Source organism: Haemaphysalis longicornis, unplaced genomic scaffold (genome assembly GCF_048455015.1).
Source record: "Haemaphysalis longicornis isolate Haplotype H1 unplaced genomic scaffold, Haemaphysalis longicornis Haplotype H1 scaffold_1, whole genome shotgun sequence".
NCBI classification, from domain to species: domain Eukaryota; kingdom Metazoa; phylum Arthropoda; class Arachnida; order Ixodida; family Ixodidae; genus Haemaphysalis; species Haemaphysalis longicornis.
In genome coordinates, this window is record NW_027526203.1 from 121898646 (window position 1) to 121914298 (window position 15653).

Below are 15653 nucleotides of genomic sequence, written 5' to 3' on the forward strand. Positions count from 1 at the left end.
ATCGTAGGGTTTAACACGGAGGCGCTTCACAGGAGCGGTCTCAAAAACTATATTTTGAATCACGCCCTGAGCTAGTGTATGCGATTTTAAGTCTTTTATTATGACGAACATGTACGCACAAACAAAATCTGGTGTGGACAAGCATCAAAAGTCAACCGAACGCAAAGAAACAGCACGGAGAGCGACCCCGAGTGAACCAGACGAGAAATGCGAGAATCTAGAAGCCGACGTCACGGAGCCGCGCTTCGCAGCGCCGCCCGTGGTAGCGCTCACCGACAATACCACACCTGTCACGCCGTGCTTCATGTGCCCGTACGTATTGTAATCTTTTCATATCGATGCGTCAACAAAGGCCATGTAGGCTTCCCGAAACATATCGTAGTGCCCCCGGTCATTTTTTCTTGCTTTTTTTTTGTCTGCCCTGTCCACCTGCTCATTCCGTAACATCTCTTCGTTCCCGTATTTTCAGCAGCACGAATGGCACGTATTCCCGCCTGCCGGACTGTTACAACCCTTTCCTTGCGCTTCTGTGTTTTTCCAAAGTATTGGTATTGACCATGATAGACCCTTGCTATGCGCCTCTACTAGCTATTGGTAGATTGTAACAGCAGCGGACCACTTAACATGTTATGCAGAAACAGCATGGCTTGGCTGGGCAACAGATGTGGCATATTTCTTTCCCGCCAGACGTCTGAGTCACTGCTTTCCGCTTTTCTTTCGCGCTTCTTTTATGCGGTCGCGGCCACACGTTTCTATCCACCTCTGCTGCTCGTGCCTCGAACACTGTTCGCAGAACCGCTTCCGCGTACTACCCGCAGACGACGGCCAGGGGTAGCGATTTCGCCGGACCCTCCCTGACATCCCAGGCAGCGCAGGACTGTTCGGCCTAAAACAGGCCGGTGTACTTTGGCCGGTGATTTTCTGTCCGGCCGTTTTCCGGCAGCCATGTTCGGCCCATGTCCAAATGTGGGCCTTTTGGCCGTATACGGCCGTACTCCCATGGCTGTCCAACGGCCAGTGTCCGTCGGCCAGTCGACCGGCTTACGGTCATACGGCCAGATTCCAGCCGTAGGGCTCCGGCCATTCCAAAGCCACCCGTGTACGGCCGAAGTACGGCCGCCGGATTACAGCCGAGATGCGGTCGTCGGACTCGAGCCGGACTAAAGCTACCGGAAATACGGCCGTGCTACGGGCATTGGAGTTCAGCCACAGTACGTTAACTGTACTGAGGCCGGTCAATGCATGTCGCGAAAGCAGATGACTCATTCGCGCAGTGCAGAAGCAGCTCAAACCCAGCATTTTGGGTCCAATGCAGCCACATGAAAGTGAGCTCGCGCGCAACCACCAGCCGTCAAGCTTTCAGCGCAGCCTTGCTTAATTACCAGCCTCAGTTGACAGCAAAATTCATTTATTAAACAGTGCTCACAAATTGTCGTTCCTTTAATTGCTGTGCCTCTTTTACTGCCCAACCCAGAAAATATTCAGTTCTTTGTAGAGCTTGAATAGATGTATTGTCCAGGACCTGATATCCTCTGTGGGGCGGCTTACCTGTAATAAACGGGAAAAGAGGAGGGGGGGGGGGGCGCGGCAGAGGGCGCATACTTTAGTGGGTTGAATTTCAGAAGAATAAATTGCGCCGCTTTTAGCCAATTTCTTTTAAGGCAATATTCCGAAACACTTTCATGCTATGACTACATAAACTATTTTTATAACAGTTGCTTGACCGATTTTGCTGTATATAAAACCGGCGTGAATGCGTTTACGAAGCGTTTTGGTTCTCAACAAAACACTCAGGAGCATTTAATATAACTCCTTCACAAAAAAAGTATGTCCAGTTTTTGCGCAAAGACATTTCTACTCGATCAACTTTTCTGATGATCTTGGGCAGGGCTGATCCTAAGAAGGAGCGAACAGGTACTTTCATTTTCAATCTATTTTAATGTTGTTTTCATGAGTATAGGTCCACACCACGTAATAGTCCAAAAGAACTTAATTTACTTCTAATGTCATACTACGTTCAAAAAATTCTAGACGCGTTGCGAATGACGCCCTGCTTCAGGTGGCTGCAGTTGTATACCTCTGTGATCACGCAAGGAAACGCGTAAAATTAGAGTTACATAATTTGTTTCAAACCAATAACATAGCAATGGTAGCATGCATACAGGAAACCTTGCATACTGCAACGAATAGGGCAATAAATATTTTATTGGTCAAGGTTGAATCCGTAGGGTTCTCAACCCGTCGGAGGCAAACTTGCGCCTCTGGAAGTTTATTTATTTATTTATTTATTTATTTATTTATTTATCTATTTATCTATTTATTTATTTTTATTCATTTATTTATTCATTGTTTTATTTATTTACTTATTTATTTATTTATATTCATTTATTTATTCATTGTTTTATTTGTTTATTTATTTGATACCTGCTTGCCTTTGCATGCATTACAGAAGGGAGATACATAACACTAAGCATTAAATATGAGACAAAATAACAAAATAATTCTACAAAGCGCGCTGAAAATCGTCAATATAAACAGTTAATGCAATCATAGGTGGAAGATAATTACACTGCAGTATTGATGTAAAATAAAATGAATCGCGCAAGGCGCCACTTTTAAAGGAAAGTTAATAATTTGCTTTAAGCTAGCGGTCCCACTTTGCGATATGTAGAATGGCGCTTGGACATACTTCTCCCCTTTTACTTCAGTTTTCGAATGATAGATATTGCGAAAAAAGTTCGACCTGTGGTTTCGTCTGTGATCTTTCACGTCCTGCCATTTCAGTTTACTTTTAATTTCTCTCATGCTAAGTTGAGCTTGACAATTACCTAATACGAATCGCACTGACATATTCTGTATGTTTTCGAGCGTATCAACCAGCTCTTTGGTGTAGGGATCCACGAAAACACATGCGTACTCCAAGATTGAGCGCACATGAGTGAAATACGGTTGTTATTTTCAGTTAGATGGAGGTTCACTGAAATTTCGTCTCAGAAAGACAAAAGCATATGCAGCCGTAACGTTTATGGTGGGAACCTGCCTATTTAACCTCTAACCACTCCCTAAATAAACTCCTAGGTATTTATATTCCTCGGCCGTTGTCACAGCAGCATAATTTACGGTATACGTATTCAATTGGAATGAAGGTTTTCTTGTAAAGGTGCCACGTTAACACACTGTTTAACATCCAAAAACTTTTCTGAATCAGCACACCAGGATGTTATTAAATTCGAATAAAGCTGCAGGTATACCGAATCACGTTCATTCGCTATAGTCCGGTAAACTACACAGTACTTTTTAACAAAGTTATAGGGCCAATAGTAATAATAATGCAAAAACCGATTCATTCAGTTCATAGGACGAAATGTACTACGCAGAAGGGGATATGGAACACCATCATTTCCTTTTTTGCAGTCCAAGAATATACAGTCAACCACTGTAAGCTTATAAGAACCAAATCGTGCGTGAACTCAACAATCTGCGTTGAGCAAGAAAATCCTGACAAAATCCGTGTTTGCTAGGATGCTGGCGATTATGTTTAACCAAATGAGTCATATCCCAAGAGTAGCTAAGCTCGCCTTCAAACATCGGAACTAAATTAACAGCTACACTCTAAGCTGGGTAACCCTTAATAGAGGTATACATTTTCGAATTTTTGTAACCTCTAATTTATAAGGTACAAATGTAACCTATATCTTCGTAACCCTTATATACGTATACACGTAAGAGTTACTCAGTTATCGGTTACTTTGCCGCTTTCAGCATGTATACCTTTATATAAGTTACATCTACCGCCGTCCAAGGCCACACACCTGGAAGGTGTCATGTTGTGCGCCAGGCTCGCTTTCGCCGGCGCCGCTGTGGCGACGTCCCGAAGGCGCCTTTCCCGCGCAATAAACAAATATCGCGTTAGTGGAAGACGATATGTGCGACCATGCTGTCCATTGCGCTGTCTAAACTTTTGCGTCGGGTGTCTTTTGTTCGTCCTTTGAACAAACTGCCGGCCACACGGCTGGGGCTAAAAGAGAAGTTACTTTTATAATTCCTAAAATTGCGGTACTAAAAAGCCTGAAAACGTTGTCTTAATATATGCATTGCATTACCTGTTCTATAATCGTTACCAAGGTTGTCACCCAAAAATCTTTGTGAGTATTGGCAACGCTTAAGCCTTATAAAAAGGCATAACTAAATTTGATGTTTGCATCAGCTTTGTGCCGTTTACGAAACCAGTATCAAACATGCATGATAGGTCTTTTAATAAATTGCGGGCATGAATTTTAGCTTTACTTAAACAACATTAGGCTTTAGGGAAACTAAGCTTTAGTGGAAACATGCACTTGATAGCATACTTCAAAAGGACGCCAAAGTTATAACATAGCCTTAGCCAAAAATTCTTCTCTGACAACTTAGGCCATAATTATCAAAAGAGAATTGCAGTACATGCACACATATTTGCGCATTTAATAGGAGCACATTTTAAGAAGTTTGGCATCAGTAGTTTTGAACATTCAAATTTATTATTATGAAACACCTGTGGGCTATTTATTAAAAAGCAAAGCTGTGAACCACCCCAATGTAATTATCGTTCCTTAATGAATATTAGACGAGTGCGGATTCCTGGGCGAACTGGCGTTTCCTATATTGCTTTAGACTTCCAGGTAAAACTTGGTTTATTGACATATCCTTATTAAACCTATTTAGTAAATGTTGCGTGAACAGCTTCACAAACATGGCCAAATAAACAGATTCTTTACCTGAATACTTGCACGGATGTATGCAAAGTATTTCAAATTGTTTGGTACTGCAATTGAACAATTTCAGACGAATTCGAGTTTGAGCTACATTTATTAGATGGTTCTCAGAGGTGCACTTTCTCAGTACAGCGTTATTGTCATGGTTCCCCACAGAAAAAACGCAGAATGTGGGAAAGTAGAAAGAACATTTATTACAAATTCACTTTTTCATACAAAGCAGTGTTTATGGCTATGTTCCCTGCATTCTCTGTTTCACTCAGAGTCTAATATTACACTTGGAATTCGCTTGTCTTTACGAATCCATCTTTACACTTCCCTCTTAGGTTCTTTACAGTTCCACCTGAGGTGTGATTCCCACGCCAAGTTATCGTTTTTTCTGCAGCACTAACAAGTTTCTAGGCCGATTGCAATCTGTCTTTTGGATAAACTTTATATGGGATCTATAATTTCCTGCATGGAAAAGGCGCTTGGGAAAATTCAGAGATAAGCTTCGCAATTTACGTGTACACAAGCAGGCACAAAATCAGGGCATGCTGAAGATTTCCCCGAGGTCATCTGAATGACTTGTTCCCTGCTGCCGCGATGGAGGTATAAATGTGAGGGGCCGTCACTTGGATTTCCCCACCTTGAAGAGCCATCTACAGAAAATTTCAGAAAAAGAACAAAATCCAGTGCAACCATAAGCCCATCACACCAAATCACAGGCATGTGAAGTACGAAAAATATATTGCACAAAAATGAAGACTGAGACCAGACAATTAAATGAAAGGCCACAGCAGAGAAGGAGTGATTTACGGCCTTTCAAATAATTTCACATCATTTCAGTAATCGTTACACAGAGTAATTTGGCCGCATTGTTCAGAGCAACGCGAAGCCACTATAGTCATACCGGCCAACCTTCCCGAATTTTAATCGTGCCGTGTTCCTGTTTATCTCGCGAAATGTTTCTGCATGGTCACCCAGAACAGGCAGAAACTTTGGGCTACGCGATAAACTGACATACATTTGCAAAAGAGAAAGCAAAAACATTTCCGCGCCATCATGTGGAATCACTACTACACGCAACAGAGCGAACGTCGCACTAAACCCAGGAAACGTGCTTTCACGATGCTGCCGCCGTCTGCGTCACATGTTTGGCTGTACTTAAGCATCTGCCTCCCCCCCTTGTACTGGCCGTTCCATTTTGAACAAGGATCCCACGTGGAAGCCGAAACGTTTTTCATTTCAGTAAAGTGTTCTTATCGGTGGTTTCTTCCTCGGCTATTCGTAAAAAGGAATCGCCAACTTACATTTTTTCTTCGTTCAAATGTGTTGTGGGATAGGATACATCTAGAACTTGCACCGATCTTCAAGTGGCGTTGCCGGGAGGTCTGTACCTGTAATGACTCAAAGGGTTATTTGGGTTAAAATGTAATAGGCTTTAGAGCTGGGCAGTTGGTATACATTCATAATGAAAGAACACCTCAAACTTGACAAGACGAAGAAAAGAACACAGCAAAAGCCCTCACTAACAACTGGAGCTTTCTTAAAGAGCTCTTTTCGAAAAAGAGTTCTTCTTGTTGGCTCTGCAAAACTACGCATCTTATAGAATAGGTAGAGTTGCTGAAAATCTACAAAGCTCCATGATGAGGAAATCGTTATGTGAATTCATAAAGTTCATGTAGTAACGAACTGATAGAAAGAGTCAGTAAACATGAGGCAAAATAAGATACGAAATATAACATCATAACACTTGAAGTAAGGCCTCGCATTTTTACAAGTGAATCATACTTTTGTCTGTGCAGGCCTGGGTGCCATCTTTACAAAGAATATTTGAATGAATGAGTTTTAGTTATTGCATTTTCATACCGTTGTTTCCACGGAAATCAGACTTCATTTCAACTTGTGTCATACGCAGGGGAGTCCTCGTTGTCAGCTCAAGGAACACTGCCTGCAAGAAAAACAGTAGTGCTCATAAGTCATAGCATAGGTAGCCAGATGCAACCACACTTTTCGAACAGCCAGGAACCGATGAGGGTGCAGCACCCATTTTTACACCTGCACCTGTCTCTGTGTAATTCGTCACCATTTCTGTATCATCAAAAAAAACAATTAAGCAGCCTGCATGCTGGCTCATACATAACACCATTCTGTAAAGTCGCTTTACTGCACTACACTAGTATCACGCGGGACAAAAATTTGCCCGGCAATACCACGCGAATAAATAAGCGACTGATTTGTGCGAATGGGAATAATAAACCCACTTAACATGGTGACAATGCCCCGCTACCTCAAAAGGACTAACACCAAATTTACCCACTCAAGGAAAAGAATGACAAAAATGAAGAGTGTTGTAGATATAAAAACTTTTTATTGTGCGGCAGGGCAAACTTTTACAAAGAAAAGAGGCTTGTGCTGGACAAAAGTGAGTTTAGAAATTTCGGGCATCATTTAGTGGACAACTTTTCTGCAGCACACAGCTTGTGTTTATCCAGATATATTACTACAAGACCAATAAACTAGACACCATTCCGAATATATGCAGCGAGAAAAATGAATATTTTCCGATGGCTGAAAGAAAATGATAATACCCAGAGAATAGCACGATAATATAAGACTTTATTGGGAAAAATTTCAAATATTCAAGCAGAGCTACCTGACAATTACATGAGCCAATTACTCGTCAAGTGCGCCCGATGCAGCCAACAGCGTAAACAAAACGCTCAACACATGACGAAGGCGCGCAGAGCAGAAAGCAGGTCACGAGCGCCGTTATCTGTTATGATGTACGGGCTTTCACGACCGTCCGCGCTAGTCTGACGCAACGAACGCAAGCCCGTGATTTCATTCAATTGCCGTCGCGGGCAACAGAAAACGTCCAGCACAGAAAACGTCCAGCGAAGCAACCAGTCGGGTAACGAAAATCCCTCTCGAATGCTGCAATTTCAAATTGAAAAGCCCCCAGCGAAAAGATACATCCAATGAAAACACGGAAACCGTTACGGAAATATACTCACCGAGTTCGCTTTCACTGGTGCCGGGGCGTTGGTCCAACATGCGAACTTGACGCTGGTCGTAGGAGAACGGGCCGTGTAGCGCTGCCAGTCACAAATGGGCTCGCCGCAGCCTCCGCGACTCACGCCGACAAATAAGTCTTGTAACAGCAATCCTCGCTTCATCGTAGGGGTATCAGAGCGGTAAAAAGGCTCGAGTGGCGCGAAAACGCGGCCACCGGGCCTGCGGGCGCCGCCATTTCTCTATATCCCGTCATGCAACAGAGAAATCAACGGCCGCCTGGAGAGAAGGCGCGACGAGCATCTCTTATAGGTTACAGGGCGTTTTATAGGTTACAACGTAAAGGTTACATGTCAGATTTTGTTGATGTAACCTATAAATCATTAATGTAACCTATAAACCGCTTTTAACTTCACACTTGTAACCCTTAGAATGGACTGGGATAAAGAAAACATCAAAATGGATCCATTGTAACCTTTATTTTATAGGTTACATCCCTTTAGAAGTTACATTATGGGTTACCAGGATTAGAGTGTAGGCTTCGTCAGCTACAAGGCTCTGTTGTTATCGCAAATTTAAAATAGTTTTTTTTTTTTCTAAATAGGCAGTCGTAAAATCCCATGAAGTAACATAGTGCAGGGCATGAAGTTCATCCTACCAATGCGCGAGCGAGTCCCTTCTACGATTATCACCAACAACATAGTGCAACATTGCTTGTCGCAGTTTAATTGTACGCAGAATAACTTGCGCTTTTGCTCGCACTTGCCTTTCTTTGGTGGGGAGTCCTTAACATGGTGGCGTTTTAGCTCCTGCGTGGTGGCCGCTTGCTCGACCTCCTTGAAGGCCAGTTATTCTGGTGAACCATCTTCATCTCGGATCGGACATCTCTGCCGGGTCGATGTCTCCAATGCTCTCCATTTCTTGAGGGGGCGAATATCCTCGAGCTGATCCGTCGACGAAGCCGGCGGCAGAGGCGTCGTAGCGGCGATGACTGGCGAGGCTTAGCTCACCCGTCGGTGTGGCACAGTCTTCTTGTGGCAATAAATGACATTTCGATGGCCTAAATTGTTCCCTGCTAATGTCCAGTGAGTCCTTGCGCCTTGCCCGATCACTGAGAACACTCATTACTGTTTGAAAAACGATGTTCGTTCATTTAAAACGTAGAAAGACGGAGCGGATGAAAAACGCGTCCCCGTCGTTCGGCTCCCTAACGGATTTTTCTGCCCCCAGGAAAAAACCAGTCGGTCTCCTTCCAAACACGTCTTTGCATGAATTCTCGGCGCCCAGGCGCGTGCCGTTGTTCGGCTGTATGCCGTTTGCCGAAAAAACGACGTATAACCAGATACCTTACGTAGGCCAGTCTCCTCTTGAACACCGGTTGCCATATATTCGGTGGCCATTCGCTTGCCGTAATTCGGCCGAGGACAGCTAACCGAATGAAAAACGTATATTCTGGGGCCGTACGTCGGCCGGTATCCTTCATAACACTGGTTGCCCGAAGAAAACGAATATTCTACCGCCGGACGCGCGGTTCACCGTTGAAACAACGAATGCACGGCAGCCGCGCTCCGGCTGGTCTCCTTTCGAACACCAACTGCCGCAAGAATACGCATATTCTGTGGCCGGTCGCTAGCCGTGCTTCGGCCTGTTACCGCTTCCCGAAAAAAAAACGGATGCCCTAGGGCCGTACTTCGGCCGTTCTCTTTCTCAACATCGGCAGCCGTAAGAGAACTGAATATCTGGCAGCCGGTTAGGTGCCGTTGTGCGGCCGGACACGGGCGGACGGAAAAATACCGAAGCGCTGGTTGCCGAATGTCGGCCGTTCAACGCATGATCAGTGGCTGCCAGAACCTGGATGCTGGCCGGACATGCCAGAAAGCGGCCATAGACGGGCCGGTCTTGGGGCACACTTTCTGTGCCGCCTGGGATGATATCCTTGTACATTAGGCCTAGTCGTAGCCACAGGGGTACAATTTTTCCTGTCGTTTTTTTCTCATATGACATTGAAACTTAACAAACTTCCCGTTGTCCTTTCTTTTCTTTTTTTGTCTGCGGCAGCAACCCGCCATTCATGCTCGCAACCACTTATCCGTCTCCCGAGCCTACCTCAATCCTGCTCCCAGAGCACTTTGTCTCGCGCCTCAACTATACTTTTTCAGCTTCGTCGTCCGCAGACTGAAGCCAGCCAAAAGGGTCTGAAGGATCGCTTTTGCGCCACCCCTTGCACTGCTCGGTTCCTCGCTGCCACCACGATGCTCCTTTAGACGCCCAAACATCGTCCAAGACTGTGTTAAAATTTTCTCATCGCTTCACAGGGCGGTGTAGCATTCTTTAAGAAACGTTGCCCGTGAACCATCACGTTGCTCCTAGATGTTCTGCTGTATCTCGCGACATGGCCAATAAATCGTGTCCCTATCCTGCGACAGGCCTTTCGTATCCCGCCGGTCATTTACAGTAGCAGGGAGGCAGCCGCCTCCGCCCTGAGGAGGAACCTAATGGGAGCATTTATGTTATACGAGGGTGTCATGTACACCGAATTATGTACCTTGTGCCGTCTTATGTGCACTACCTTCTTCATCACCTTTTGTTTTTCATGATCCTTTTCACTAACAGATTCCTTCTCATTTTCCCGTAAACATCCTCGTGATGGCGTCATGGGTCGGTCTTGTGAGACAGCTGTACCGTTGTATAAACGTCATTTTCCTCTCCACCAAGGGTCCCTCAATGGACGTGTGTACATTGGCGGCAATCAGGGGCATAACATGATATAAAAATACCTCGGTACTCCAGACCAAAATCAATGCGCGCCTTTGCATAAAACTGACAGCACTGGCTCTAGAGCGATGTGTGAGTGAAACACGTATAATCACAATCAATTCACGTGCTGTAATAAATTCGGGAAGCGATTATAGCTGCCATAGTATAGTGTATTACACCTACTATGTTGATACCTTTCTTAGCCTCACGGCTCTATGGCAGGACAGTAGAAGTATACGCTCATGTCTTTTGTATAGTAATATGCGTTCGAAGTTGGAATATCCCAAATTACGAGATGCAAAGGATTGGGTTCGGAATATGAGAAAGAGAAAATCACGAGAGAAAACGTATGAGAGCGACTACTACCTTCCAAACAGCACTTTCTTCGGAGAGAGAGAAAGAGAGAATAAATATTATATTTATCGAGCAGAGGCCGATGAATGGGCACTTACTTAGGAACAAGCACCTATGTGGCCGCCCATTGATCGCCCTTAACCGTGCCTGCACGCTTTTGTGGGATCCCTAAATGTTGTGCAGAATAAATCCTGTGATGAATGCCTGTTCAGTCGTGCGGGTGCAATGGATGCAATGCAGCTGTTCCTGTTTTGCGGCCTCATCGTGCTGGGCTACCTCGGCGCGGTGATGTGCAGCGTGCTGGCGGACGCGCCGTTGCATTCGCTGGAGCAGCTCGCGTGCGAGCGGCTCGGACTGGGCGCGGCGGGCCGCGAGGGCTGCCCGCGACGCTTCCTCGAGGTGGCCAAGCCCGTGCTGCGAGCCCTACCGCTGCCCAGCTGCACCAAGATCACAATCCTGGGCGAGAAGGTGCCGCACGCTGCTGCTGCCGCACCAGCCGCTCCCGCCGGCGGCGCCGAGCCCAACAGGCAGCCGCCGGCGCCGGAGTGCCGCCTCTAGGGGCCGGAAGGAGACGCAAGAGCGACAACCAAACTTCTCTACTGTTACGAGCCGGCTGCGCTTCCAAGAGATGCGACACACATGCCCATGCACGCGCTGGACGATAGCCGTGCGCACCTTCCTAGCGGAGGTGGCGGGATTGATATCACACGCCTGTATCCTTGTCGATACGCTTGGGCCAGCTGGGGGCACGCCGTAAGGTAGTCTATATTGCCTGCATGTAGGAGTCATGCACCGTCATACTTTGGTTGAGTCAAACTCACGAAAAACAATATACCTATGACCCCGAACGGGCGGCAAGCTTGAGATTACCTTATGAGACTTAGCAGTTGTGTTTTCTTGCTTCGTGAATTTGGTGCATCTGAGTCGTGGGCGCGAGCGTGCGGACAACGCGATACTGTGTCCTTTCCCTTAACTGCTTGGAAACAGATAAAAGGGGAGCTGTTCTCACACACCTCGGATAACTTCGTGTTTCTCTTTTGTTATCACTGTACACGTTCATCACGTAGCACTCTTGTAATACCGTGCTAATTCCGGAGGAGCTTGATCGCGCCGGCCTTGTGAAACAGAGCTGCTGATCTCTGCATAACATGCTGGCTCTTGGTTTGCGCTCATTGTAAATCTCTAGAAACGGGCCGTAGTGAATTCAGTGTTTGAGTGAAACAGACACTCTTCTATTGGTGCCAGCTATGGAATAGAACGCTTTAACGGTGACTAGACCACTAAATATTCTTGGCTGGCTCCCCAGAATCAGTTGGAACTTAGAAAGCGTCATCGAGTTGAATGGTGTGGCGATCTAGAGGAGTAATCAGCGGGAATGGCCGCGGCATCCACTCTGTAATGCACCAAAGCTCTATAACCCAGCGAGCGCTGACAGCGACTCTGCACTATGAACAGTATATACAGGAGAGCTACACTAACCTCGCAGTGAATTCTATACAAAGCTAGGCTAAAAACAGTTAACAGTATTTAAATTGATTGAAGCTACACTTCAACATAGCCCTATAGATTCAATGTGCAAGAAGCGCAAAGAACCCTCCGCCTCCATAGGCCATGGGAGCTTCTTTGAGCAGGCTTTACTTCACTCGTTGTGCGGATAAAATACAGATTGTAGGCACTGCAACCCTTGTGTATTAAAACTTGTGTTCATCTACATCAAAATTTACTTAGCGAAGCTCTTTTGCACTAACATACGGCACGAATATAAGAAAGGATTTAAACTTGGTTCATCTGTATTCAGAAAAGGGTATTAAGATTTCGGATTTTTTGATTTCGATGAGCGTACACATGTAACTGAATGTAGTCACATCTGGTTGATTATTTGCAGTGTTTCAGCAGAGGGGAAAGGACCCATTGTCAAACACAGTAAGCAGAACTGTTTAGAGGAATCATGCGACGCTAATTCGATGAGCACAGTTTGTCAAACTGCTACACTGTAATGTGCTGATATTGCATGTAAGAAATGGCATTTCAATTACTTTGTAAAGATCGCTAGCAGGTATCGCACTTCATGGCACGGAGAAAGAATATATAGGAGGGCAAACGACCCATTGCGGTAAGCGCAGGCGAGCGGCCAGATAATGTCACAATGAAAACCATGGCGGACTGCAAAGCTTCGTCGCGGCGACGGCGAAGGAGTGGGTAGCGGCACCTCATGGACGAAATGATAGCGGCCGCAATTCATTCCGTTGCTGCGCAGTGAAATGCTGATCGCGGCGGCCGCGCAATCTCTTCACCCGCGGCAGATGCCGCTAGCTTAACCTATGACGAGCGCCTGTGACATTGTCTGGCCGCGCTAGAAACCTTCGTTTTCCTGTCCCATTATTACCTGTCCCATTATTTACAGACCGCACTAAATTCACGAAATGAATTGTTCCGAATTCGTCGTTGAAATAGAGTATTGGAGGCTTCACACCTTTCATTTTAAGTGATACGGCCCTGGTTGCCTCTGTAGTACCGCATTTCTGGATCTTGGTAAAGCAGCCTTTTAAACTCGGCTTTCCCATGTATAACGCGTGATCACGGCCCCATCGCGAGATTGATGCAGGTATCGTGAAGCCCCAGATGCAGTATTGTCGGTTACACCTAATGCTGAACGTCCCATAACGCTCGCATGATTTCTCCCAGATATGTAGTGGCGGCACGCAACATTAAATAAGCGTCATTTATTGAATGAAATACCAGAGCAGGAGGATACCGCGGCCATATCACATGATCAGAAGAAAAGATTACCAGGTGCCAATACGTTCGTGCCTGGATCGAGTGGTAACTATTTCGGCTCGAAGCTGCTGAACTCACCGCCGCACCAAGCAACAACGGGCGCCGCGGCTGGCCCTTGCGTCCATACCACGTGGCACTAAGGAAGGACCCAATGTTACTAAATGGGAAGGACCTGGTGGAAAGAGGTAGCTCGGCTCCGTCACTGGGAGGCACTCCCGGTCTGTCGCTGCTGCGTTGTCGCCCGGGAAGGGTAATCTGGCCCCGTTCTTGCAACAGCAGCTTGCACTGTATAAATGACATAACGTATCCTCAGCGGGGCATGTAACCCATGATTGATAACTAACACGCGCACGATCGGAATTTTTAGCATTCCAACGTAAGGACAAACCACCTTGTGCAGCGTCTTTGGCGTCTGATCAGACTTTCCATTCGGAGTCCCTCTAAACCTCTACAGCCACAAATTCAAAGGTCGAGTGTTCACTGAGTTTTCACCCCCATTCACTGAATTTGTCACTCGGTTTAGGAAAAAGCCTTAATTGATGGTGTCGGGCTGGGGAGAGCGCTGTTTGCCTACGGAAGGTGGCTACAAGAAAGGCCGTTTTTCTTCCAGGTCCACGTGGGGGAAACGAGAATTACTAAAGCGACGAAAAAAGACTTGTTACACTGTTGTACAATGGATTTCTAGCAATGCAGGATTTCCCAGCCACACCACTTATAACCAGCCAGGTTGAGTCTGGAGTGGTGGGCAAATACAAGTTCAGCATCGCGAAACATGTCTCTCGTGACCGCGGCTCCGAAGTAGTAAACAATCTAGGGTTTTCGTTTGCGGGGACTGGTTATAAAAAAATGCCAATGGTAACGGCCCAGCAAGTCGTCCTTCGTCGACTCCTTCCAGCTGGGCATCTGAAGCAAAGAGGCTTTCTTTATGGGATAAGTGAGCGGAGCATCTACGCCGTGGTAGAGCCTAACCATAAAGTGAAATTACCTTAGTAAGTTTCAAATACCCCCGGTGCACCCCCCCCCCCAATCAGGCAATATGCGGTGCAGAAGACAAAATGTGCAATTTGTTCAGGTTTCACATGCGCAAAAGGTCAGTGACCCCGCCTGTTGGGGTTCGTTCCTACCTTTCCTATTCCGTTGTTTTTGTTTGAAGCGGAGTCGTTCCTCATTAGGTGAACGCTCTTAGAGCATGTTGCAATCGTTCATATGTTTATGCAGCAAAGTTTTGTTTGCACACTGTTATAAGACAAGCCGGAAAAATGATGGTAAAATTCTTGTTATGTTTGTGAATCTATATAGTTTATTCTTTGTTGAAGCAGACATTAAGTTTTGTTTGAAGTATATAAATCAGCAGCTGATACAGAAAGTGCAGAGGCCAAAGTAAATGCACGCAGAGTGAGACAATAGTTAGTGGTGCGAGTGTACGCTGGTGGCTATAGATGGCGTTGCCTCTCTAGAAGAGACAACGCAGTACATTCCTGGTATACAAACTAGGGAGCCACTGCAATGCGCTGCTCATAGCTGTCGGCAGCCAGCGCACTCCGCATGTGGCAAGATTTGTGAGTGCTTACTGTCGCAATCGTTTCTTGTATTCGTTGTCTCATAACCACCGCGTTAACTCTTCGTGCTTGTTGTATCTGTGTCTCCGCTTCGAGAGCTATAGCTCAGGTTGACCCGTTCCAATGCGGGATACACCTTGTAAATATAGACACACGTCACGAAAAACGGGCATGCTCTTATTTCTGCCTCGTTTTTCTTCAATACTGTACATACCAAGAATGTACGCCATTCATGCAATAAAAACGACGTACCATGTTCGCGTCGTATTTAATTCTAAACACCCTCACCCCAACTTTCAAATTCATTGTCGAAACTACACACACATACCGTGCTGAACTATCCAGTTCGTCATACTATCTTTCGACTTAGGCACAGTTTAAACATTGTAACACTGCTGCTTACCGCAAAATCATGCGTATCGTGGGCCTTGCACGGCGTGTTCACTCAGTCTCACTG

The 15653-nt window shown here is 45.8% G+C and overlaps 1 protein-coding gene across 1 annotated transcript in view; it reads left to right on the forward strand.

Moving 5' to 3' along the window:
• The window catches only part of LOC144179557 (nose resistant to fluoxetine protein 6-like), a gene marked incomplete in the record, with an annotated part of 454840 nt that extends 439402 nt beyond the window's left edge, over positions 1 to 15438 (forward strand). The window contains 1 exon segment of the mRNA XM_077707960.1: positions 11100 to 15438. Within this exon segment, the coding sequence (XP_077564086.1) occupies positions 11100 to 11417 (318 nt within the window).
• Between the last annotated feature and the right edge of the window lie 215 nt (positions 15439 to 15653).